The following is a 21888-nucleotide window of genomic DNA, read 5'->3' on the forward strand; positions in this document are numbered from 1 at the left end:
GTGATGTTTTGATATCAAGTTGACAAGGAGTGGACTTGTGGTTAATATTGATTACTAACTTGATAGCATCTAGAATCATCACTGGGCATAGCTGTGAGAAGGTCTACATTAGGCTTGAAGAGCCACCCTTGATGTGAGTGATACATCTCATAGACTTGGATCCTTGACTATAGCCTAAGGAGGAAGCAAGCTAAGTATCCGTGTTTATCACTCTGCTTTCTGAATGCAGATGTAATTTGACCAGCTGTGTCTAGCTCAGCTGCCATGATTTCCTGCCATGACAGACTAGACCCTCATACTATGAGACAAAAACAAACATTTCCTTGCTTACGTTGCTTTGGTCGGTATTTTCTCACAGTAAGAAGAGCATATAATAGCCCAGTGTTAAGGAGATGGCAGGAGAAGACTGGCGGGCTCAGGGTGTTCTACCGTCCACAATCAGCTTGGACTCTTTTCCAAACACTGATTTATCAGAGTCTACCACTTGCTGGAAGTCAGGGGAATAGCATTGCTTTTGCTAATTGGTTGTCTTTGTTTTCTGTTTGTGTGGTGCTGGGGCTTGAACCCAGGCCCCTTCCCACACTAGACAAGCATTCTGTCACTGAGCATTTCTTTACTCTTGACCCTATAAAAGAGCAAGCGAGTTTAAGTCAGGAGCAAGGACTAACTTGGATGTGTTCAGTAGTCACTGTGTGGAATTTACCAGCTGCCAGTCACTCCTTTATGGATTATAAAAACAATCACCCATTTAGAATCCCCCAAACCCCATGAGATAAACGCTTTTATACCCCACTTTATATGTGCTATAGTAGTGACTTTTCCCTTTGTTGTGATAAAATAACAAAAACAGTTTAAGGTTCAAACTTCAAGGATTTCCCATCATGGAAGTTGTGACAGCGGGGTGACTCAGATGGTCACATTGTACCTGTAGTCAGTAGGGAGAGAGCAATGACTCTCAGCCAGCATCCCCCTTTTTATGCAGTCCAAGACACAAGCCAAGGAATAGCGCTGCCCACTTTTAGAGTATGTCTTCCCACCTCAGCTAGCCCAATCAGGATCATCGCTCACAGGCACGCCAAGAAGATGGCCTCCTTGGCAATCCTACCCCTGGTCAAGTTCATAAGCAATATTAACCATCACAAATATAGAAAGAGATATGCCAAGAAGGTAAATTAGTTGGCAAACTGGGCGGTGGTGACTCATGCCTTTCATCCCAGCATTTGGCAGACAGAGGCAGGTGGATGTCTGTGAACTTGAGGCCATCCTGGTTGACAAAGTGAGTTCCAGGACAGCCATGATGGTTATACCAAGAAACTCTGTCTTGATAAACAGAAAGAAAGAAAGAAAGAAAGAAAGAAAGAAAGAAAGAAAGAAAGAAAGAAAGAAAGAAAAGAGAAAAAGAGAAAAAATTATTTGGCAAAAGTTAGAGCAAGTATGTGTCAGAGCTGGGTTTCCAACCCAGGCTCCAGAGTCTGTTCTCTGAGCACCTAGAGACAATGGGCCTGGAACTTTCTCCTCTAGATGTGTGCAGCCCTCCTGTAGAAAGGCCCTTGCAATTGATCACCTGTACACACCCTCTCCTTGGAGGATTCCACCTCCACAAATTCCACTTCTCTCTCTTTCTGCTCCATCTAACATCTGGCCCATGCTTCCTGACTGAATCTGGCTCTTGTCCCAGGAGAGACGTGCCCCAATCCTCTAGGATTAGGAATGCTGATAAGGAAGCTATCAGAAAAGGCAAAAGCATTACTTGACAGGGCCTCTCTGCTTCACAGGTCACAGAATGTGGAGTCCCCTTGCTGGCCTCCCTATAGCCCCAGCCCTTCTTGCCGTCACCTGACTCCTCTTGCCTAGCTGTGACATGTTCAGAATCTTTCACCAGACCTTTGAATTTACCCTTGCATCATCCAGTCTCAGCTCACAGAGAGCCTGGGAGTTAGGCCCAGTTCATGCTGCTCTTCAGAATGCCCTCTTGCATGCCCGGATGACAGCTCTCCTCTGTAAAGGGGATATGGCAAGGCCGTAAGGTGCTTACTACACCGTTTTCATCATGTGAATTTGATCCCCAGGAGCCAAGTGTATTGACTCACACTTATAATCCCAGTGATGGAGAAGGGGAAGGCAGGAGGATCGCTGGGACTTGCTGGTCAGCTAGTCTAGCTAAATCAGTGGGCTCCAGGTTCAGTGTGAGCTCCTGTTTCAAATAATAACGTGTATGCCAACGAAGAGAACTCCTAACACCAACCCCTGGCACATGCATGTGTACACAACATAAATCTCCACAGAAGGCTCCTCATGCTTTTGGTCCATGTATTTCAGAGTTGACAGTTTATGAGGCCAGGAAATTTAGTAGGATGGAGTTTCTGAGGCAGGTCTTCAGGATTTATTGGGGTGCATACAAGGATTTAAAGTGTGCCCAGAGTTCTGCAGACTTCTCCCATGAAGTGAATATTGTATGCAGAGCACACTGGGTTTTGAAATTGTAACAGAATGTTCTGTATAGTCAGAGAATGAGCTATGATAGCCATACTTCTAGTTTTCAATGAGTAAGTTTAGTAAGTATATAGCAAACCAAAGTAAAAGAATAAATAATAGATGGATGGATTAGATATATGGATGGATAGGTAGATAGATAGATAGATAGATAGATAGACAGACAGACAGACAGACAGACAGACAGACAGACAGACAGATAGATAGATAGATGATAGCAAAACTTCATCAAATCAAACACTCAAAACATCCGGCTGAAATCAACAAGGGAAATCCCTCTACGGCAGCTGGCTGGAGTTCCCAGGCAGTGCAGTACTCCCTGGGATGAGGCTTCCAAAGCAAAAAACAAATAGCAACAGATAGAGACAGTATCACCAAATGCAACACTTGTGTAATCCAGCAGAAGCCAACGGGGAAGTTGAGGCAGTCAGCTGGAGTTCCTGGTTGAGCTTTCTGTCCATGGATGAATGTTACCAGGCTGCACCAGCTTCTCTCCTGCCTGCAGGCACTTTTATGACATGGGATAAACAATAGAAACCTCTCCTGGAAATGGTTTACATTCCAGCTGCTCTCCAAGAGCTTAATGCTTTTACTCTCGGACTGTTTTGCTGTTCTCTTCCCTCCCCGTCACAGTCTGAGGGCCATCCCCAGACTTGGGTCTGAAGTGGGGGGAGGAGGGCATTCCTGCTTCCAAAACCAGCCTCTCTGGGAGATCAAACAACAATTTAGGAATAGAATGCACATTACACAAGAAGGCAGTCATAGATAATGTGAAAATGGCGTGGCTGGTCTATGAGCCATAGTTTGCTGGTCCCTGAGAGAAGGGAGTTAGGGAGGGAAACTGTTGTGGACACTCTAGCAGCAGAAGTGGCATGCCAGCAATTTCCACGTATGATGCTAGCTGGATAACATGTACCCTGGACCTGTACCAACGGAGGACACTGCCTCTCCTACACACCGGAGACCATGAGTGGACAGAAACTGATGGCTAGGATGCTGTCTTGAGTAAGGATTTCTGTAGGTGCTGAGGCCACCATGTTCACCCCTGACCTGCTCAGACAGTTGGCAAACACCTTATGTTCCCTGCTGGAGCTCACGGCCTCACTACCCATTTTTCTGGTACACTCAGAAAGAAAGTCCAAAGTAAAGCCTCACTAGGCTATGTGTGGCTGCAGAGGGGCTCAGTGTCTGGGGCCTGATGCTAAGCAACATTTAGGACATCCTTGCTGGAGAGGAGCCTTGAGGAATCATGTCAGATGTGCTGGACTTACTTCGATTCCTTTGGGACGCCTTCTCTCTTCTACTCTGAAGAATCTACATCCTGTCTCTTTCGTCTTTGCCTTCCAGCTCCTCCAGGAAGCTTTCCCAGATTGCTTCCTTTCTCAAGTGTAGTAGGAGGAGCAGCAGGCTGCGTCCCGCCGCCCGGCTAGCTTATACCCGAAATAACCACACAGAAATTGTATTAATTAAATCACTGCTTGGCCCATTAGCTCTAGCCTCTTACTGGCTAACTCTCACATCTTGATTCAACCCATTTCTAATAATCTGTATGTCACCACGAGGTTGTGTCTTACCGGGAAAGATTCAGCACGTCTGACCTGGCAGCTTCATGGCGGCTCGGCTCCATCTGCTGCTCTCTTCCTCCCAGAATACAGTTCTGTCTTCTCCACCTATCTAAGTTCTGCCCTCTCAGACCAAGCAGTTTCTTTATTGATTAACCAATGAAAGCAACACAAATACAGAAGGACCTCTTACACCACTGAAGTCTTGACTGGGGTCACTGTATCTGCTCCCAACTTATCTTCCTAGTCGTCCACCATTGCCATTGCTACTCTCCCTTGGGATCACTGTCTCCTCTGAATACTCTCCAGAAGAGTAAATTAGAACCCAGACCCAGTGAAAACAAGGACACCAGCTCTTATTGGCACAACACATGGCATATGAGAGTTGCTCAGAAAATGTTTATTAAACCGGTGTCGCCGGGTGAGCAACTGTCTCCATAGCTACCTTAGCAATGTATGCACCCATTATGTTCCATACACCCTCTTTAAGAAGTGTGGAGAAGCAGAAGTGCTTCCCTTTTAGCATGGGAAAGAACTGCTTGTTTTCTCTGAATGGGATGGGTTAGAACTTCCTGCGTCCTTCAGGTAACTCCATTTGTAGTTAGGGTTCAAAGTTTTGTGTTTCAGCAACTTAAAAGAAGCCTTCAGCCTTACCTCCTGCCACTGGAGGGACACGGGCCAAGCTTGTTTGAAGTCTAGAAGTTCTGGTGACATCCCTAGGATATAACAATTGTCTCCCACAGGAAAAGAAGAACTTTCCAGATACTGTCATTTAAATTTTTCTAGTGCTCCCAGACTGAGGGGATGGATAGAGATGACTATTGTAAAACTAGGGAGATAGGTTGGAGGTGACATTGAGGACTTAGTGCCCCATCACGTCTCTGCTTAATGACCACTTATAAAGGGAATGGGGGACAAGAAGGAGAGACGTGTCCTCAGTCTGCTCGGACCTCTCTCACCAAGTCCGTCTCTCATCCCTTTGGAAACTAGCTCTGATCTCTTTTTACCCTTCTTTTTGAGGCCCACCATAAATGCCCAGAATCTGTCCCTTGTGCAGCACCAGGCTTGTTGCCAGGAGTTATGGCCTTTGATGTGAGGACCTATGAGGTATCTTTGCGGACAACCAGAATGAACCATTCTGGCAGCCCAGCCAGATTCTGGTTATGAGCAAAGCAAGCCAAAGCATGTTTACGGGGTATTAAAATAGATAGCAAACAAGAGCATCGTTCTCTTTCCACCCCAGACCTCTCCCTCCTTGAGAGGCTCTTGGGACAGTGTCTTGATGTTGATTTTTTTCAGGTTTTCTTTATCTTCAGAGTCTCCACAACTCCATCCCATGGAAGACACCCCCACCTCACTCAGCCCCTCTACCCAATCCCGGATGATTCTTCTTTCTCCTTTCCTTACAGGTCATCCCTAGCAGAAATGCTGAGCAATCACCTCAGCACCCAGACAGCTCATTCATGGCCAGAGTAAGGGGTGCTAAATCTGTAGCCAGTCAATGGTAACTGCTGCAGCCAGTCAGTAGGGACGGTCTGCCTCAAGTTCTGAGTCAGCTGTGCTGGGCAGTGACCTTAGCTCCAGCACCCATGGTCCTGAGGCGTCCATGCTCACGACCCTGTCCCCCCCCCCACAACCTGCTATTCCTCGGCACTGTCATTTGGTAAACACGTGACATGCTTAGGGCGCACTGATCTTTGCCCTTAAGAATCCCATCTCCTGGTACCATCCTCTAGGCTGAGTAATTGCTGTGCGGCACCCAGGCTGAGGCGCTATGAGGGACAGCAGAGAGAAGACCTTATCTTCTCCTCGGGACTCTCACAGGGACTGCGATGAATGCACGTGGGTGGCAAGATGTGCAGCCTGCTTCTTGGTCTGCGCTCATAACGCTAGGGTGCCTGGAGGCGGGCTGGAGAGGGAGCCAAGCCAGGCGGAGCTGACCCAAAGGTTTCTAACAGAGATGGACCTTTAGCAAGCTTTGAGAATGATGCCTGGCAGAAAGGGAGATACAAATTCAGGGCTCACACATGCATCAGTGGTAGGAAGGGGTCTCTGTCAGAGGACTATGGTGTAGGACTTGTAGGTTAGGCTGGAGTAAAATCCAGCTTCACCCAGATTTTCTCTCGCTAGCTCAGATACTGAAGAAGAGTGATGAGAAGGAGGCTCTGGGAGAGGACTTACAATCTCTTTTTATAAAAGTTTATTATTATTATTATTATTATTATTATTATTATTATTATTATTGGTACTATTTCATGTAGCCCAGACTGGTCTTAAATTTGGTGGTAGTAAAGGCTGCACTTGAAGTCCTGATCCTCCTGCCTCTTTCTCAAAAGTGCTCAGATGATATTTGGGCCCCTAGCGATGTGTGTGTGTGTGTGTTTGCACGCGCGCACGTGTGTGTGTGTGTCTATTCATATTCTTTTTTTTTTTTTTTTTTTTTTGGTTTTTCGAGACAGGGTTTCTCTGTGGCTTTGGAGCCTGTCCTGGAACTAGCTCTTGTAGACCAGGCTGGTCTCGAACTCACAGAGATCCGCCTGCCTCTGCCTCCCGAGTGCTGGTATTCATATTCTTATACATTAAACAAAGTGTGGGCATTTTTTTTTTTTTTTTGCTGTGGGCAGGAAGTAGAATCAGGACTCGAGGGTGTGCCACAGGTAACAATGTAAGCTGTAGGTGTGGCCACATCTGAGACACCTTGAGCACCTGGGACTCCCTGGCAAGGATGGGGATTTAAAGTGGTGATGGGGGCTGAGTCTGCAGGATCACTAGTTTAGAAAGAAGAATTCATGTTATAGCTTTCAGAAGGGGGACGAGCTCCACCCCCTCCCTTTTCTGTGACCCTCTTGCTTCTTCTGCAGACGCAGCCACTGTCCCCTCTCCTCTCTGACGATGTCTTGCCCACCCCACCTTCCTTCACCATTGCCTCCACCCATGCCCCTCCTGCTCTGGTATCACTACCCTCACATATCTGTTTCTTCCCTGTCCAGGAACTGCCAGGCTACAGACAGAAGGCTGCTGTGGAACTTGACCCCCAGGGCCTCTGGAGAATACATGCCCCCAACTGCACAGCTTTCAAGTTTCTGATGTATGTCCCCGCTGTCCTGGTGAACCCATGTGGCTCTTCTCAGCAGAGCATCTGTACCATGTCAGCCGTGAGTTGTCCTGTAGAAGAGCCCAGGCTCTTTCTCACTGTTGGGCCTCAGCCTTGTGACTTACTGCCCCATCACGCCTCCCTGTCATTAGCACATGATTTTTCAGGCCACTGGCTAAGCATGTCTTCCTCACTGTCCTGACAGGTTTTGTGTCAACTCACCACAAGACAGGGTCATGTAGGAAGAGGTAATTTCAAGTGGGAAAATACCTGCATCCAATTGGACCATAGACAAGCGTGTATGACATTTTCTTGATTAGTGTCTGATGTGGGAAGGCCCAGCCCACTGTGGGCAGTGCTGCCCAAGCTGGGTTGTATAAGAAAGCAGGCTGAGCAGGCCATATAGAGCAGGGCAATAAGAAGCACCCCTCCATGGTCTCTGCTTTAGTCCTTCCTTCCAGGTTCATGCCTTGGGTTCTTGCCTTACTCCTCTTCAGGGTGGACTGTGATTGGGGAGTAAGCCAAACAAACCCTTTTCTTCCCAAGTGTGTTTGTTCATGGTGTTTGTTACAGCAATAGAAACCTAACTAAGACAATTCTCATCTCGCCTTTCCCTCTGCTCCTGTCTCTCCCTCTATCTCATTCTCTGTCCCTTTGTTTCCAGTGGCTACAGCCCCATCCAGCTGACCCTAACTGGCCTGCACTTGCTGTGGAGTCAGGCCGATTGTGCAGAAGGGGAGGCTGGGGAAGAGTCTTTGGAGGCAAGTGAGCACCAAGAAGGTGCTGAGTTAGGTTCAGTGCAGGAAATGCACAGTTGATCCTTGCTCCAGAGAACTTTCCATCAGTGGGTTAGACAACCCCTCCCAACAACTACCTAACTGTAGACTGAGAAGCCTGGCACGGCAGCAGAGCCTGTGGCCCTCACATGTACACATCCATCCCTGGGCTTGCTCACCACTTGCACCCATGCCGGTCGTCTTCTCCTAGGTTGTGTTGGCGACAGGCCTGTCCTACCTCCATCTCTTTCCTTCCCTGCAGTCTGATTTCCGTCCAGAAGCGGGAGGGCTCCTTTAGTGCTGCGTTGCATGTCATCACCTTTCTGCTCAGAACCCCGCAGTGACTTTCCATTCAGAGTCAAAGCCACAGTCACTTTCCTGTCAGACCTCTAGTCCAGCATGACTGCCACCGCTTGCCGGTCCCACGAGCAACTCCTTACATGTTGTCCTCTGACCTCACGCAAGTACTGAAGCACACCTCCCAAAGTAATAAATAAGTAAATAAGTATGTGTGGTTTTAAGCGCCCCGAGTGCCGGCATCACCTAAGTGGGGCACATCCCCCGTGAGGTGGGATTCTTATCCATATTTTGCTGGTAGGGAATTGAGAATGAGAGGTGGTGAAGGTAGGGAGAGCAAGCTAACTGATGATGCAGGATCATTGGGAGTGGAGCCAGGCGGACAGCCTTCTCCTCTCCAGACGGGGCCTTGACCATGTACAAAATGTGGGGAGGGCCTCTCTCATGAGCAGAGGACTACCGCTAGGGCCAGTTGTCAAAGGCGGGAAGTCCTTATTTAGCTCCGAACCTCTTGCTGCTCCGCTGCCCAGCAGCCCAGCCTGCCCCAGCTAATTCAGACCCCCACAATGTGCTCCTTTCTTAGGCTCCTTTTCCTGAAACGCTCCTGTCTCCCACCTCCCAGCATTTAATTCTGGAAAGTGCCTAGGGAATTCCCCAACTTAGAGTGGGCCTCAGGGACCACCTGTCTGTTAGATGCCTGTCCCTGGGGGGGCTGACAGGAGACAGCTGAGTCTCATCAATGCCCATTACGGAAAAGGACTTTGTCGTCTGGTGACTGATTTGTACCTCTGTTCGGGACTCTCTTGACAGTGCGTCCGCACAATGGCTCACAAGACTGAGAGTTTGAAGAACTGAAGAACTACAGATGTTTGTTCTTGGTTCAGCCTTGTGTCCCTCCTGGAGCTGATGAGTCTAGTCTTCATTTCCCATGCTAAAGAGTTCTCCAGGACTCTCAGCCCCATTTCCTCACGTGGCACAGTGTGATCTGACCCACAGGAAGGAGGAATGGTCCCTGAGCCTTGCGGTTCCCTCTGAGAGTTATCTTCCTCGGTCTCCTTGTGGTGTCTCTACTGATGACAAGATGAAGGGCTTTCATCTACTTCTCCTTACCCTGGCCTTGGGTTCCCTCACTGTAGGAAGGAGGAGTAGCTTGACCCTCCGCACAGAAAAACAAAACAAACAAACAAAAAAATCCTGTACAATTTCAAATGTTTATTTTTTGAATCAGGCCTACCTGTCAACCAATAGTCATTGAGATAGTAAATGTGAGGCCAAACTGGGCTACCAAGGGAATTCCAGGCTAGCCTGAGCTACAAGGTAAATACATGTTGGTCTTTATTTCTTGGGTGATATGAGAATTTTAAGAAAGGAATTTTTACTTCCTGGCTGACTTTCTGGGATCAAGTTAAACCAACTTTTGGCTAAAACAGACCAAGACCACAGGTAAGTAGAAATTAAGATAGGGAACTGAGAATTGAGAGAGCTTGTTATGCTGGGAGGACCTGGAACTAGCAGCAATGTCGCTTCCTGACCTACGTGGTAGACACTTGGGATCCTCCAGAAGTGGCAAGGGACTTATAGTTATGTGGACCTGGGATCAAGACTTGTCTCTTGACACTTTCCAGTCACATGCTTAAACACATTGATAAAGCCCCAACTGAGAAAGAGACAATATCGTGGGAGGAACATCGGTGTGGGCTTTTGGACCAGACAGACTTCATGTGTGAATTCTTCTTTACTACCTGCACGTTATGAATGGGTGAGAAATTAAATGGGTGGGAATCAGTTAGGGTGAAGAACTAAGGAAGACATAGGAATTTAAATAGTAAGATGCCCCAGCGCTGGCTCTTCTGCCTTCAGAGCCAAATGCCTTGCACATCACTAAGCACACCCCACGTTCTCATTCTTACTTTATGGTGACTTGTGTAGCGTTTGTGTTGGGGATATTTAAATATTTGAAGCAATTTAATTATTTTGCCTCTCACAATCTAGTAAGGTAATTGACCCCACAATGTTTTTGTTTTGGTTTGTTTGTTTGTTTTTTCCTAAACCACCACCACCAAAGAGTTTGCTTTCGGCTGTGCCTCTCTCTCTTTGATTCTTCTCTTGCCAGGCAGTTCTCATCTCTACTCAGGAACTGGGAGGGGTGGCTTTGTCAAGCCTCTTGGTGGCCTCTTAGTAGTACTTTCATTAGGGTCAGAAAAGAATTGCTCCATTAACCCTGTATCTTCCTTCAGGCCTTCATTTTAATGTTGCATGAATTTAATTGGTCTTAATAATAAAAACTCAGAGTAAGATGGGGGTAAAAGTTTAAGATCAGAGAAGCAGAGCAGCCAGTCCCTAGTCCTTACCTCTATGAACTCCTCAGACCAAAGAAGGTATCCTGTCTCTACAAGTCCTCAGGCTGAATGCTTGCTCTATGAAACCTCAGACTGAATCCTGAGTTCCTGTCTCCTCCCGCCTTATATTCCTCTCTCTGTCCAGCCATATCACTTCCGTCTCCACCTCCCTAGTGCTGGGATTAAAGGATTCAATCTCACATAGTCCAGGTCTTTGAATTTTTTAAAAATATTTATTTATTTACTTATTATGTATACAATATTCTGACTGCATGTGTGCCTGCAGGCCTGAAGAGGGCACCATACCCCATTACAGATGGTTGTGAGCCACCATGTGGTTGCTGGGAATTGAACTCAGGACCTTTGGAAGAGCAGGCAATGCTCTTAACCTCTGAGCCATCTCTCCAGCCCCCCAGGTCTTTGAATTTATAGAAATCTGTCTGCCTCTGTTTCCCAAGTGCTGGGATTAAAGGTGTGCACCACCACTGCCTGGCTCTATGACTAACTAGTGTGAATATCTGCACACTCTCATCTTCAAGCAAGTTTTATCTGTTAAAGCACAAAGAAAAGATCACCACATTTAGAGGATTTGACCAACCTTGTTTGTAAATGGGGCTTCCAATCACAGTGTGATTCCACTGAGTCCTGGTCTTCCCTAATACCTTATGGATCCCGATTTCACACACACACACACACACACACACACACACACACACACACTAGGCACCTTCACACCTTGAAAGTCACAGTTACAGATAGGTTTCCATCTCCCGACATAACAATCATAGAGTCACCATGCAGAAACTATTCTTTCATGCCAAGTCAGAGTCAGGCATGCCACATGGAGACTGGGCTTGTTAACTTTCCCTTTTCTCTCCTTCTTTCTAACTCAACACAAGCCGGTCATCTGGTAAGAGGAAGTCATTTGAGGAATTGCCTCCATCAGACTGACCTGTGGGTATGTCTGTGTGGCATTTTCCTTCTTAATGATTGACATAGGAGGGCCAGCCCACTGTGGGTGGTGCCATCCCTGGGCTGATGGTCCTGGGCTCTGTAAGAACACAGGTTGAACAGGCCATGGAGAAGAAGTCAGTAAGCAGCCCCCCTCCATGGCCTCTGCTTCAGTTCCTGCCTCCTGGTTCCTGTCTTGAGCTCTTGCCCTGGCTTCCCCTCATAATAGCCTCTGACTTTTAAGCCCGACCAACCCTTTGTTCCTCCATGCTGATTTTGGTCAGAATTTTAACACAGCCAGAGAAACCTAACTAAGACAGAAATGCTCTTAGGTGCCAATCATTCAAAACACAAAACAAAACAAACAAAATGAATACCAAGAACTATTTTCAGCTCAGTGAGCAAGAGCAGATCCTCTCTCCAGGGCTTTTACCTTAAAGTGAGAGGAGAAGTGATCAGCACTCACCCTCATGTGATCATCATACATGGGTAAGATGGTTTGAATGGCAAGAACATTGCTATGTTGCCCTGGCGATCAAAGTCCGCACTGAAGATCTGAAAATGAATGGGCTAAGCAGAGACAATGTTGTGCAAACATCTTTCCTGTGACCCACGGTGGAGAACAATTAAAGGAGGCACCCACAAGAGACCGGAACACCGAATGCCTGGCACAGTTACACACTGCGCAGGCTTTATGCATGCTAGCTTCCATCTCGGCTTCAGAGAGTAGCTGTTGGAGTCCATCAGAACAGTAACAGATGCTACCCACTGGTGACCTGACAGTGTCCCCTCCGTCAGCAGCTGTCTGCCTCTGCCTTCACACATGGGAACTAGGGGCGATCAGGGAAAGGTCCTCCTGTCTTCCAGCTCTATGGGGAGAGTCCTCGCCTATCTCTGAATTTCTTAGTCGGGATTTTCCTCCCAAGGGCAAACTTCCCCAAGAACTAAAGAGGTGCAGTCCTTCCAGGCCAGCTCCCTGCTGAGTCCTCAGCCTAGCCTGTGTCTCTGGTACCCAACACTAGCCAGAGCTCCGGGGCCAAGCCACTGATCGGGGATAGGGTTTCAGCCTGATCTTTACTACCAACTGCAGGCGGCTAGGCTGCTGGGAATCTGGGAAGTTGGTGCCAGAGGGGGAACAGCTGATGCTAAGGAAGAAGCCATGCTCAGGGCAGGGGCATTCGGTCATAGGATCTCTCTCCCATGATCCTGGGTCCCACCTGGCTAGCAGGGGTGAAGATCCCCAAGGACAACTCATGCCCCCTCTAGGTCTCAACTTCTACACCAGGCCCATAAGACCACAAGCTTGAAACCATCCTTGAGTGTACGTCCAGGCTTAAGCACGGGAGTTGAGAGTCCTTGCCCTTGGTGCCCCCAGTCTGATATAGAAGACACCGCCTCTGTCTTCAGGAGTGTCAAGCTAATGGATGGAGACAGGGCTACACCTGGGAGCTCTTTCTAAAGCAGAGTATTTTATCTCTCTGCTTATGCACCTCTCATGGCTCCCCAGCCATTCTCAAGTGAACACCAAACACCGTAGGAAAGTACAGAGGACACGTCAGCCTTGCTCCTGGAGCCTACAGGATGGGTGCTTTTGCTGGGCTGTTTCCTGTTTTGCCAAAGAACAGGGCAGGAGGCCCCTATATGGTGTCTGCTAAGCGAGTGGTTGGCCAAGACTCTCTTCATAAAGGGAGCTCCTCAGTGCAGAGCGGGAAGGGGAAGGGTGGATAGCTTCTCCACATCCCGGGGCTCCGGCCTCAGGGAAAGAGTAAGTGAAGACGGCCTGAGCGGAGGCACTTGTCCTGAGGCTCTGTGGAGAAAGGTGTCATGGAAGGAGAGGTACTTTCTGTCCCTTGGGAAATTTCCAGCACCGAGGGAGACAGAGGACGCCTCTAGGACAGTCCTGAGACACAAAACTAAAGTGACTGAACACAGTCATGTGGAAATGCCACTGAATAGGGGGGTCACGGGGCAAGGCCAGCATTTCGGACAGGAGGGCGAATGAAGTCAAGGGAGAGGGCAGCATGTTGAGCTGGAGAGCAAGTCAGGTGAGGAGGTGTCAGTGGGCAGAAAGGCTTTGAATGCTATAAAAAGCTTATTTTAGTGCCACACGAGCTCCTCGTGTGGGCGGGAGAGCCAGGAAGAGAGAATCCATGGCCAGCCTACCCCAGACAGAGTCTGTTTCTAATAGCAAGTGCTGTGATTTTATAGGAACGGGCAGGGTTCTCATGAAATGCCCAACTGTACATCAGCAATGGTGTCCAGCAGAGATGGCTAATGTCCTGTGCAGCAGGAGGGGGCCAGTTACCTCGTCAGTCTGATGGAAACGGAGGGAGCAGGTTTCCAGAGTGACCTGACGCTTGGTGCCTCTCCCCAACCTCAGACCTGAACCTGGCTGCTTAGCGCTTCTCCCTGCCAGGTCCTGGTACCTGGCTCAGAAAAGGAGGGAGCTGCACTGGATCCACAGAATGCCACTCAAGGGTGCAGAGTTGGCTGAGGTCCAGACTCACTAGCTGTGTGAGCTTTGTGTCTTAGCTTCCCCCTCTGTAAAATGCGGTTAGTAATTATTTTACTTTAAGGGTTTGTTGTGAACAATTAAATTAGCTAATATGGTTTTTAAGACTTTATTTGTATTTGTGTGTATGTGTTGTGTATCTGTACATTTATGTGAAGGAGAAGGTGGCCAGAGACCAGAAAGGGGCACTGGATGCCTTAGAGCTGAAGTTATAAAGAGTTGTGATCTCAGGTTGGGTGCTGGGATTCGAACTCTGATCCTCTTCAAGAATAGCAAACACTCTTAACCACTGAGCCTGTCTCTCCATCCCCTAGATAATATATTTAAAGACTCAAAAAAACAATCTGGCATGTAGCAAGAGTTCTACAAAGGTTAAATACTGTCCTTTATTGTTGTTAGACGCCCCATTAGGGCATCTAGCTCTGATCTTTGGTGAGAACCTTCACTAAGCTAATAAACTGTACCTCTAAGTGGCTTCACACCTCCTACAAACTACACAGGAACCCTGCCTCAGTCTCTCCTTTTTGGGAGTGAAGAGAGTCCCCATTTACAGCCCTGATGCCAGCTGGGCTTGCTTGGCGAGGCCTTTCCAGTTTCTATACTGCTAAAAGTGGCTTTGTAAGGGTAAAAGTGCCCTTGGGGGTCTCCAAGATCCCCATTCCTTTGAGGCTTCACTACACTGAGGTTGGTGAGAAACACAGTCTGTTGATGACCTATGGGCTGGACTGAGTGAGACCAGGAGGCGCAACTTCCAAGATGGAGCTGGAGTCTGGGAAGGGTGGATGGTTCTATGGAAGTGGTAGCCCTAAAACATCCTGGACAATGACCAAGGTAGGACATGTGTGAGACACCAGGAAAGATGTCTTCATCAGGCCTCACAACTCAGATGTCCTGGGTGAAGGCTGTGGTGAGTGGAGTCTTGTGTGTGAGCTCAGGCCTCATGGTGGGCCCACTTCCCCTGACATCATCTTCTCTAGGAACACATGGTTTTCTACCTCTCATGAGAATCCAACAACTACCCCTTCGTGGTGTGTGTGTGGTGTGGTGTGTGTTATGGTATATTGTGTTGCATGGTATGGTGTGTGGTATGGTCTATGTGTTGTGGTGTGTGGTATGGTATATGTGGTGTGGTGTGTTGTATGTGTGGTATGGTGTATGTGTGGTGTTCTGTGGTGTATAGTATGGTGTATGTGTTGTGTTGTGTGGTGTAGTGTGGTATGTGGTGGTGTAGTGTGTGTGTGTGATACATGACATGTGCAGGGTCCATGCTTCCAGGCCTTTTACTAGAAATTTGTTTTTAAAACCCATCTCCTTGGACCCATGGGGCTAAGAGGAGGATGTGGAGCGTCCTGGGTTGTCTCATTCAGCTGAGCAAAAACATTTTACACCACAGCATGGAGCAACAGTAACCCGTGAATCAAGTTACAAGGAATCACCTGCTTTTCAAGTCTGTGGAACTCACACAGCAAACCCCAGGACTATTGGATGTTAGCACTGTGAAGTCAGAGACCCTACCAGCCATTCTGTGCTGTGTGGAGGCTAGAGGGCCCCAGAGGGGACCCTTCATGGTGCCTGGGCCTCCTGCTGCTTGCCATATAAGGAGCTTCTCTTTTGTGGAGACAGAGGAGCTTTGGCCTGGAGGACGAGAGGAGGGCACATACAACTCCTCTGCCTTATTCTCTAGGCAACGAAGGCAAAGTCTTGGGTTTTACACCAAAAAAGAAAAGTCTAGCAGGTGGTGTGCCACCAGAAAAGGTAGTGGGGAAATGTCACCACTGACATCTGTGTACAGAAAAGTCACTGGGAAAGAAAAGGCCACTGCACTAGATCTGTTGGCTTGGGTGATAACTGGGAGATTCCCGGGACGGGCTGGGCACTACATCCTTTCCTCCTGGCTGCCAGCAACAGGGAAAACTATCAATCTCTCGCACAGGGCCCCCTGCACTGTTGGAGGTTCTTACTTTGACAAAGCTCACTAAATGTTACTGAATATCATATTTGAGAATAGGCTATGAGGTCAGGCACATGACTTGACTCCTGTTGTTCCACGGAGACCCAAACTTCCCTTCTTACTGCAAAGAGTGGTGTCTAAGTGTGATGCCATGCACAGAACAGGAATACCCTTAACATGGCTCCTCTTAAAACATGGGACATAGATGTTAGCCTGTAGTGAAAATCAACTCATGGTCATCCCTAGGCCTTGGAGAAGAGGGCATCACCTCCCCAAGGACCAGCAGACATCTGAAATACTACAGGTCCTTAGTAGGCTGTGTTCATAGCCTCTCTCCCACCTCCTACCCTAAGCTGGGATGCTTGGAGGCTCCTGGACTGGCCTCCTGGAGACCAGACCCTGCGTCTGTCATTTATCGTCCTCCAGTTCTTTCTTTATGCAGCCAGGGTAAGCGTTGTTAGAACTCAGTTGGATTCTGTTATCACTCAACAGCCTTTCCCAGAAAAGTCAGAATCCTACAGTGGCTTCCAGATCCTATCTGTCCAAACTCAGCCAGGGCTACCCTTTCTTAGCTCTCTACCCTCAGGCGTACTTGACTTGCTCTTTCAGAGACTGTTCACAGTTTGTAATTGGCTGGTCAACATCTCTCTGTCCCATTAGACTTCATGAGCAGAGGACCCGATGTTTGCTTAAGCGTGTATACCCAGGGCCTAACAGCACCTGAGTCTGCGGCTTAGCCTTTGGGTTCCGCACTTTAGTCTCTCTGGGTCTTGTGACTCAATCTCAAAGTTTGTTGACTGTTTGGTACCCCTATGGGATACAATTATCAAAAGGACAGTGGCTTTATGTATCAGTGCGACTTACTGTGTCAAGGGTCCCATGGGATGAGCTTAACTGAAAATTGGAGGCTGAGCATGTTGAAAATGCCCCCACTCAAAGGGGTCAGATAAATGAGGCATTGCGGAGCAAATGTACCTCAGTTGATCTGGTGAAGAGCTTAAGACTCTGCAAACATGAGCTGGACCAGTTGATGCCATGGGACCCTTCCATCTCTGACCTCCCCCCAACCTGGTCCCTTAGCCCTGGGGGCCTTGCCCTGCCAATCCTGGGCCAGAGGAGGAGGAGATGGGGTGAGTGGGAGGGGCACAGAGAGCAAGCAAGGCTCCTGCCATGACCTACATCTGTTCCTGCTCTGCCTGTCCACCACCAGACGCCAGACGGCTCAGAGTCTCTGGCAGCCAGAAGCAGCTGGAAAGAGGGACGACGGAGTGTGAGGAGGCTGGAGCCTGGTGGGCCATTCAGGTGAGTGAGCGCTGGGTCCCTGTACCTGGCCATCCAACTGGCCTGGGAAGAGCAGGGAGGGAGGCGCTGAACTCTGCTCAGGAAAGAGCAGGCAGTAGTCATGAGACAAGCCCCAAGGATATCTGGTTGACTGACCACAGGCTGGGGTGCATTTCGAACACCTCTTAGGGGACACCACTATCCCTGGAGGAGGGAATTTCAGTGGGTTCTGTCTGTGTGGTTCTGCCCTGGGTCTGGTTTTTCCAGGTACTGCCTGGTGGAAAATGTAATAGGAAAACTAAATTAAACATCTTTTTTTTTTTTTTTTAAAAAAAAAGGTCTTTATTTTCATTTTATGTGCATTAGTGTTTTGTCGTGGGTGTTGGTTCCCTGGAACTGGAGTCACAGACAGCTGTGAGCTGCCACATGGCTGCTGGGACTCAAACCCAGGTCCTCTGGAAGAACAGTCAGTGCTCTTTAGCACTGAGCCATCTCTCCAGCCCCTAAGTTAAAAATCTTACTAGCAGTTCAGAGTAGCAACCTTAAGGCCAAAGCAGTTGAAAGGAACCCTATTTGGTTCTTTCTTTCTCTTGAGAAGTTTGAAGTAGCAGGACCTAGGCTGGCAGAATGGAGCAGGTTCTGGGGCAGCGGATGAGATCCTGGGAAGGATCTGGGAAGAGTTAAGGGAGATGCAGATCGGCCCCGAACTCAGTGTCTAGTTGGGATAGACTGAAATGAGTGCATTTGTTGGTAATAGTACGGAGTCTTCCCAAATGTGGAAATAAATCATGAAGGGAAGAATTAATCCCCTTTCCCATCTCCTCTAACTAAGTCTACATCCCTCTGTTCTCTAGCCAAACACTCTCTCATTAGTCATTGAGTTTGTACTTCTTCTAGATTATTCCCAAAGTAGCATGATACTGGACCTTTGAGGACCACAGGCTCCTATTTCGTTGCTTCTTACCTGGACCTGCAGGAGGCAAAGGTAAGGGGCCGGTATCTGGATTATTCTTGACTTGTGACAATGGCGCTAATGGCGCTACCGGAGCTAATGGTGATGGTGGTCAGGAAGGTGGCTGTGCCAAACTCCACCTCCAGTGTGGTTGGGGCCAGTGCCTCCCTTTGTCAGATGTTGACCTGAGGGAGGGAGGAATGGGAATCTTGGGGTACCTTCCCACACTTCGTGTAGCCATCTGAGCCTGATTGTCCAAGTTGTCCCCTCTCCTGTCTACCCCTGTGACCCTTTTCAGTGCAGTGGCCATGGCTCCTGTGGTGTCTGTGACCGCCCCAGAACGCAGTTGGCACACTGTGGCATTCCTGCACACAGGGAGGCCATGACTAGGCTGGAGAGCGGGCCAAACGTGGCAGCGAGTGGGCAGTTGTGGAGGAAAGCATATCAGTTGGAGCATGGAATTTGCTCTGTCATGTGTGGTTCTGTATTGATGGCTGGGACCACTTGGCCATGCATCAACCTCTCAGGAGGTGGGATTGATGGAAGATCTCGCAAGTCTCCCTCCCTTTAACCCATTCATAGGTCTCATCCTTCCCCAGAGCCAACCCTGCTCCTTCTCCTATATGGACAATAAAAGATGAGTACAGTAAGAGGAAGCTGAGGGGAGAGGATGTGGGGCCTGTTTGTAAGAAGGGGATGCACCCCTGTTCATCTGACGTTGTAGTTCACAGGGAAGAGGGTGCGTTTCTGATGATCTTATTGGCTTGGGGAGAGCGGAGCTCTAGAGTCACTAAATTAGGGTCTTAGCTCCACAGACCTTGAGAGCTGAAGGATTCCACATTGGTTAAGATGGGAGGTAAAAGGCTCTGGGACTCCAGTAAAAAAACTCAAGAGCTTGGCGGGGAATCTGCATTCCAAAGTTGAGAGGCACTGCTGTTGAACGAGTCTCCTGAATGAGGTTGGTCTTACTCTCTGAATGGTGAAGAGCTTGGGTCCCACCAGGAGGCCAGGCCATCAGTACAGTGTGCAGTCCCGACACCATGGTTCTCTTTCCTCGGAAACTGGGCAGTACCTCCTTCTTCCCTAGAAACTTCCCCAGGAAATCGGTCTAATGGAGCTGTTCTAGAGGATGGCAGGAAAGTAATCGTTTTCATTTGGGGTGTTAGACAAGCTCTTAGGGCATCACTTGTCCCCAATATCCATCTTAGATCCTGTCTGGTACCCCTGATGATGTAGCAGAGATAGGCTGACATTAACCCAGGCCTTTCATGAGCAATTCATCTGCCGCCCTCAGGAGAACAGTTTCTGGCCTCAGAAGAGCAAGGAGAAGCTGGAAGTATGGCAGGTAAGAGAGCTACCTGCCCCTCCCCCCCCCCCCCCCGCTGTTCTTCCTCACACGGGTAGAAGGCAGGGAGGAAGTCCAGCCCAGGGTTCTTTGAGAAAGCACCATCTCCGCTCCTTCAGTGTGGGCTTTGCTCGGCTTTACTGAGCCTCCACACAAACTGGTCTTCTGCTTTCTGAAGCGTGGCCCTTTCCTATCCTCCTTTCCCTGGTTCATCTCTACTGACACACCCAGAGTGTTCCGAGGGCACACAACCAGAGAGGAACTACCAGATTCACACTAGAAAGCTTGAAGGCATCCTTTACAGACAACGGGTGGGCGGGACAAGTCTGACTGGACAGCTAGAGAAGTGGGGGACCTGGTTCCCTGACTGAATGGGAGGAAGATCAAGATGGGCTCCTCCTACCCTCTCCAGGAAAGCCCCCTAAGAAGTCCTCCATCCCTGGCGTGAGCATCCGGCAGCTGGTGGACGAGATCCCTGAGGGCTGCAGCACACCAGATTTCAAGCAGAAACCTGTCACCTTGGCTCTCCCAGAGGGTGAGACCCTAGTGGATATTGCCGAGGGTGTCATGGTCCCTGCTCTTCCACTTCCGTGAAAGCACAAGGAAGAAGGCTTGACCACCTAACTTTTCTATCCCTCCTACGTCCATTACCTGTGCCTCCATCCTTACTATATCCAGTGATGTCTGTCTTCCTGCATCCCCAGGAGGGACGGGAGCCTGAGGAGACTATGGGGAAAGGGAACAAGGGAAGTTCACACTATGTAGGGGAATGAGGGCTGGCTGACACTAGCTGGGGATCAGGCCCCCAGGTTCTTTTCTCTCCTTTTCCTGCCTCAAAGTCATCTATAGGAAGAGGCTATTTAAAAATCTCTTCTCTCAGGGCAGAGAGGGCGACTGTCAGTAAAGTCCCTGCTATGCAATCCAGAGGACCTGAGCTTGGGTTCCTAGTACCCACATAAAAAGCTGGACACTGAGTGGGGCGGTGGTGGCACACACCTTTAATCCTAGCATTTGGGAGGCAGAGGCAGGTGGGTCTCTGTGAGTTCAAGGCCAGCCTGGTCTACCGAGTGAGTTCCAGGACAGCCAGGCCTGTTACACAGAGAAACCTTGTTTGGACACTGGGTTGCACACAAGTGTGCCTGTGGTCCCCATATTGGGGAGGAAGAGTGAGCAGGATTCCAGGGCCTTGTTGGACAGTCAGTCTGGCCAACTGATGAGTTTAAGGTCTTCATTAGGTGGAAGGGCTAGAGAGATGGCTCAGCAGTTAAGACTACTGGTTGCTCTTCTAGAGGACCAAGGTTTGATTCTCAGGACCCACATGGCATCTGATATCTGTAAAATCAGTTCCAGAGGATCCAATGCCCTCTTCTGGTCTCTGAAGGCATCACACACATGTGGTGCACAGACATACATGAAGGCAGAACACCTGTACACATAAAATGGAGGAAGAATGCTGAAAAAAAAGTGGAATATGATCAAGGAAGACACACACACACACACATGTATATACACATGACTGTGCATGCATGTGTGAACACACACACATATGTATATACACATGACTGTGCATGCATGTGTGAACACACACATACACACATATGTATATACACATGACTGTGCATGCATGTGTGAACACACACATATGTATATACACATGACTGTGCATGCATGTGTGAACACACACATATGCATACACATGACTGTGCATGCATGTGTGAACACACACACACATATGTATATACACATGACTGTGCATGCATTGTGAACACACACACATATGTATATACACATGACTGTGCATGCATGTGTGAACACACACATATGTATATACACATGACTGTGCATGCATGTGTGAACATACACATACACACATATGTATATACACATGACTGTGCATGCATGTGTGAACACACACACACACACACCTTTTCTTCCAACCTTGCCACATGTCTAGTGGTCCACAGGCTAGGCTCAGGAGTGCCATCTTAAAAGGCCACACACACAGTAGCCCCCAGGGAAGTGGTGTTCCTTCCCTAGCCATAAATCCTTGCCATAAATTTTAGTTAACATTCTGGTATAAGAATAATAATGGTATGGTATTTTACTTTTCTAAATCTGAAACAAAGTCATGAGAAACAAGGGAGGGCCCTGGGACCTTCAGATTCTTCTGCTGAAATGCCCCTAGCAGGAAGCAGACGGGCTCTGTGAGGGTGAAGTAGCTCCCACACCATCTTGCCCTGCATGGAACTGCAGGTCTTTTCTGAAGCTGGAATCCTATGTCTCAGGACCAGCTCCATTGAGTACCAAACCTTTCCAAGTTTGTCTTGCCCATCCT

General features: G+C 48.5%; 1 protein-coding gene across 1 annotated transcript in view; it reads left to right on the forward strand.

Annotated features, from left to right (window-relative positions):
- The first annotated feature begins 5135 nt into the window (after window positions 1-5135).
- The window catches only part of Igfn1 (immunoglobulin like and fibronectin type III domain containing 1), a 44023-nt gene continuing 27270 nt past the window's right edge, over window positions 5136-21888 (forward strand). Inside the window, 9 exon segments of the mRNA XM_042054029.1 lie at window positions 5136-5162; window positions 5465-5575; window positions 5949-5985; window positions 10519-10524; window positions 17193-17277; window positions 19417-19471; window positions 19473-19514; window positions 19517-19553; window positions 19966-20088. Of these exon segments, the coding sequence (XP_041909963.1) occupies window positions 5136-5162; window positions 5465-5575; window positions 5949-5985; window positions 10519-10524; window positions 17193-17277; window positions 19417-19471; window positions 19473-19514; window positions 19517-19553; window positions 19966-20088 (523 nt within the window).

This window comes from Arvicola amphibius, chromosome 12 (genome assembly GCF_903992535.2).
Source record: "Arvicola amphibius chromosome 12, mArvAmp1.2, whole genome shotgun sequence".
Classification (NCBI taxonomy): Eukaryota; Metazoa; Chordata; class Mammalia; order Rodentia; family Cricetidae; genus Arvicola; species Arvicola amphibius.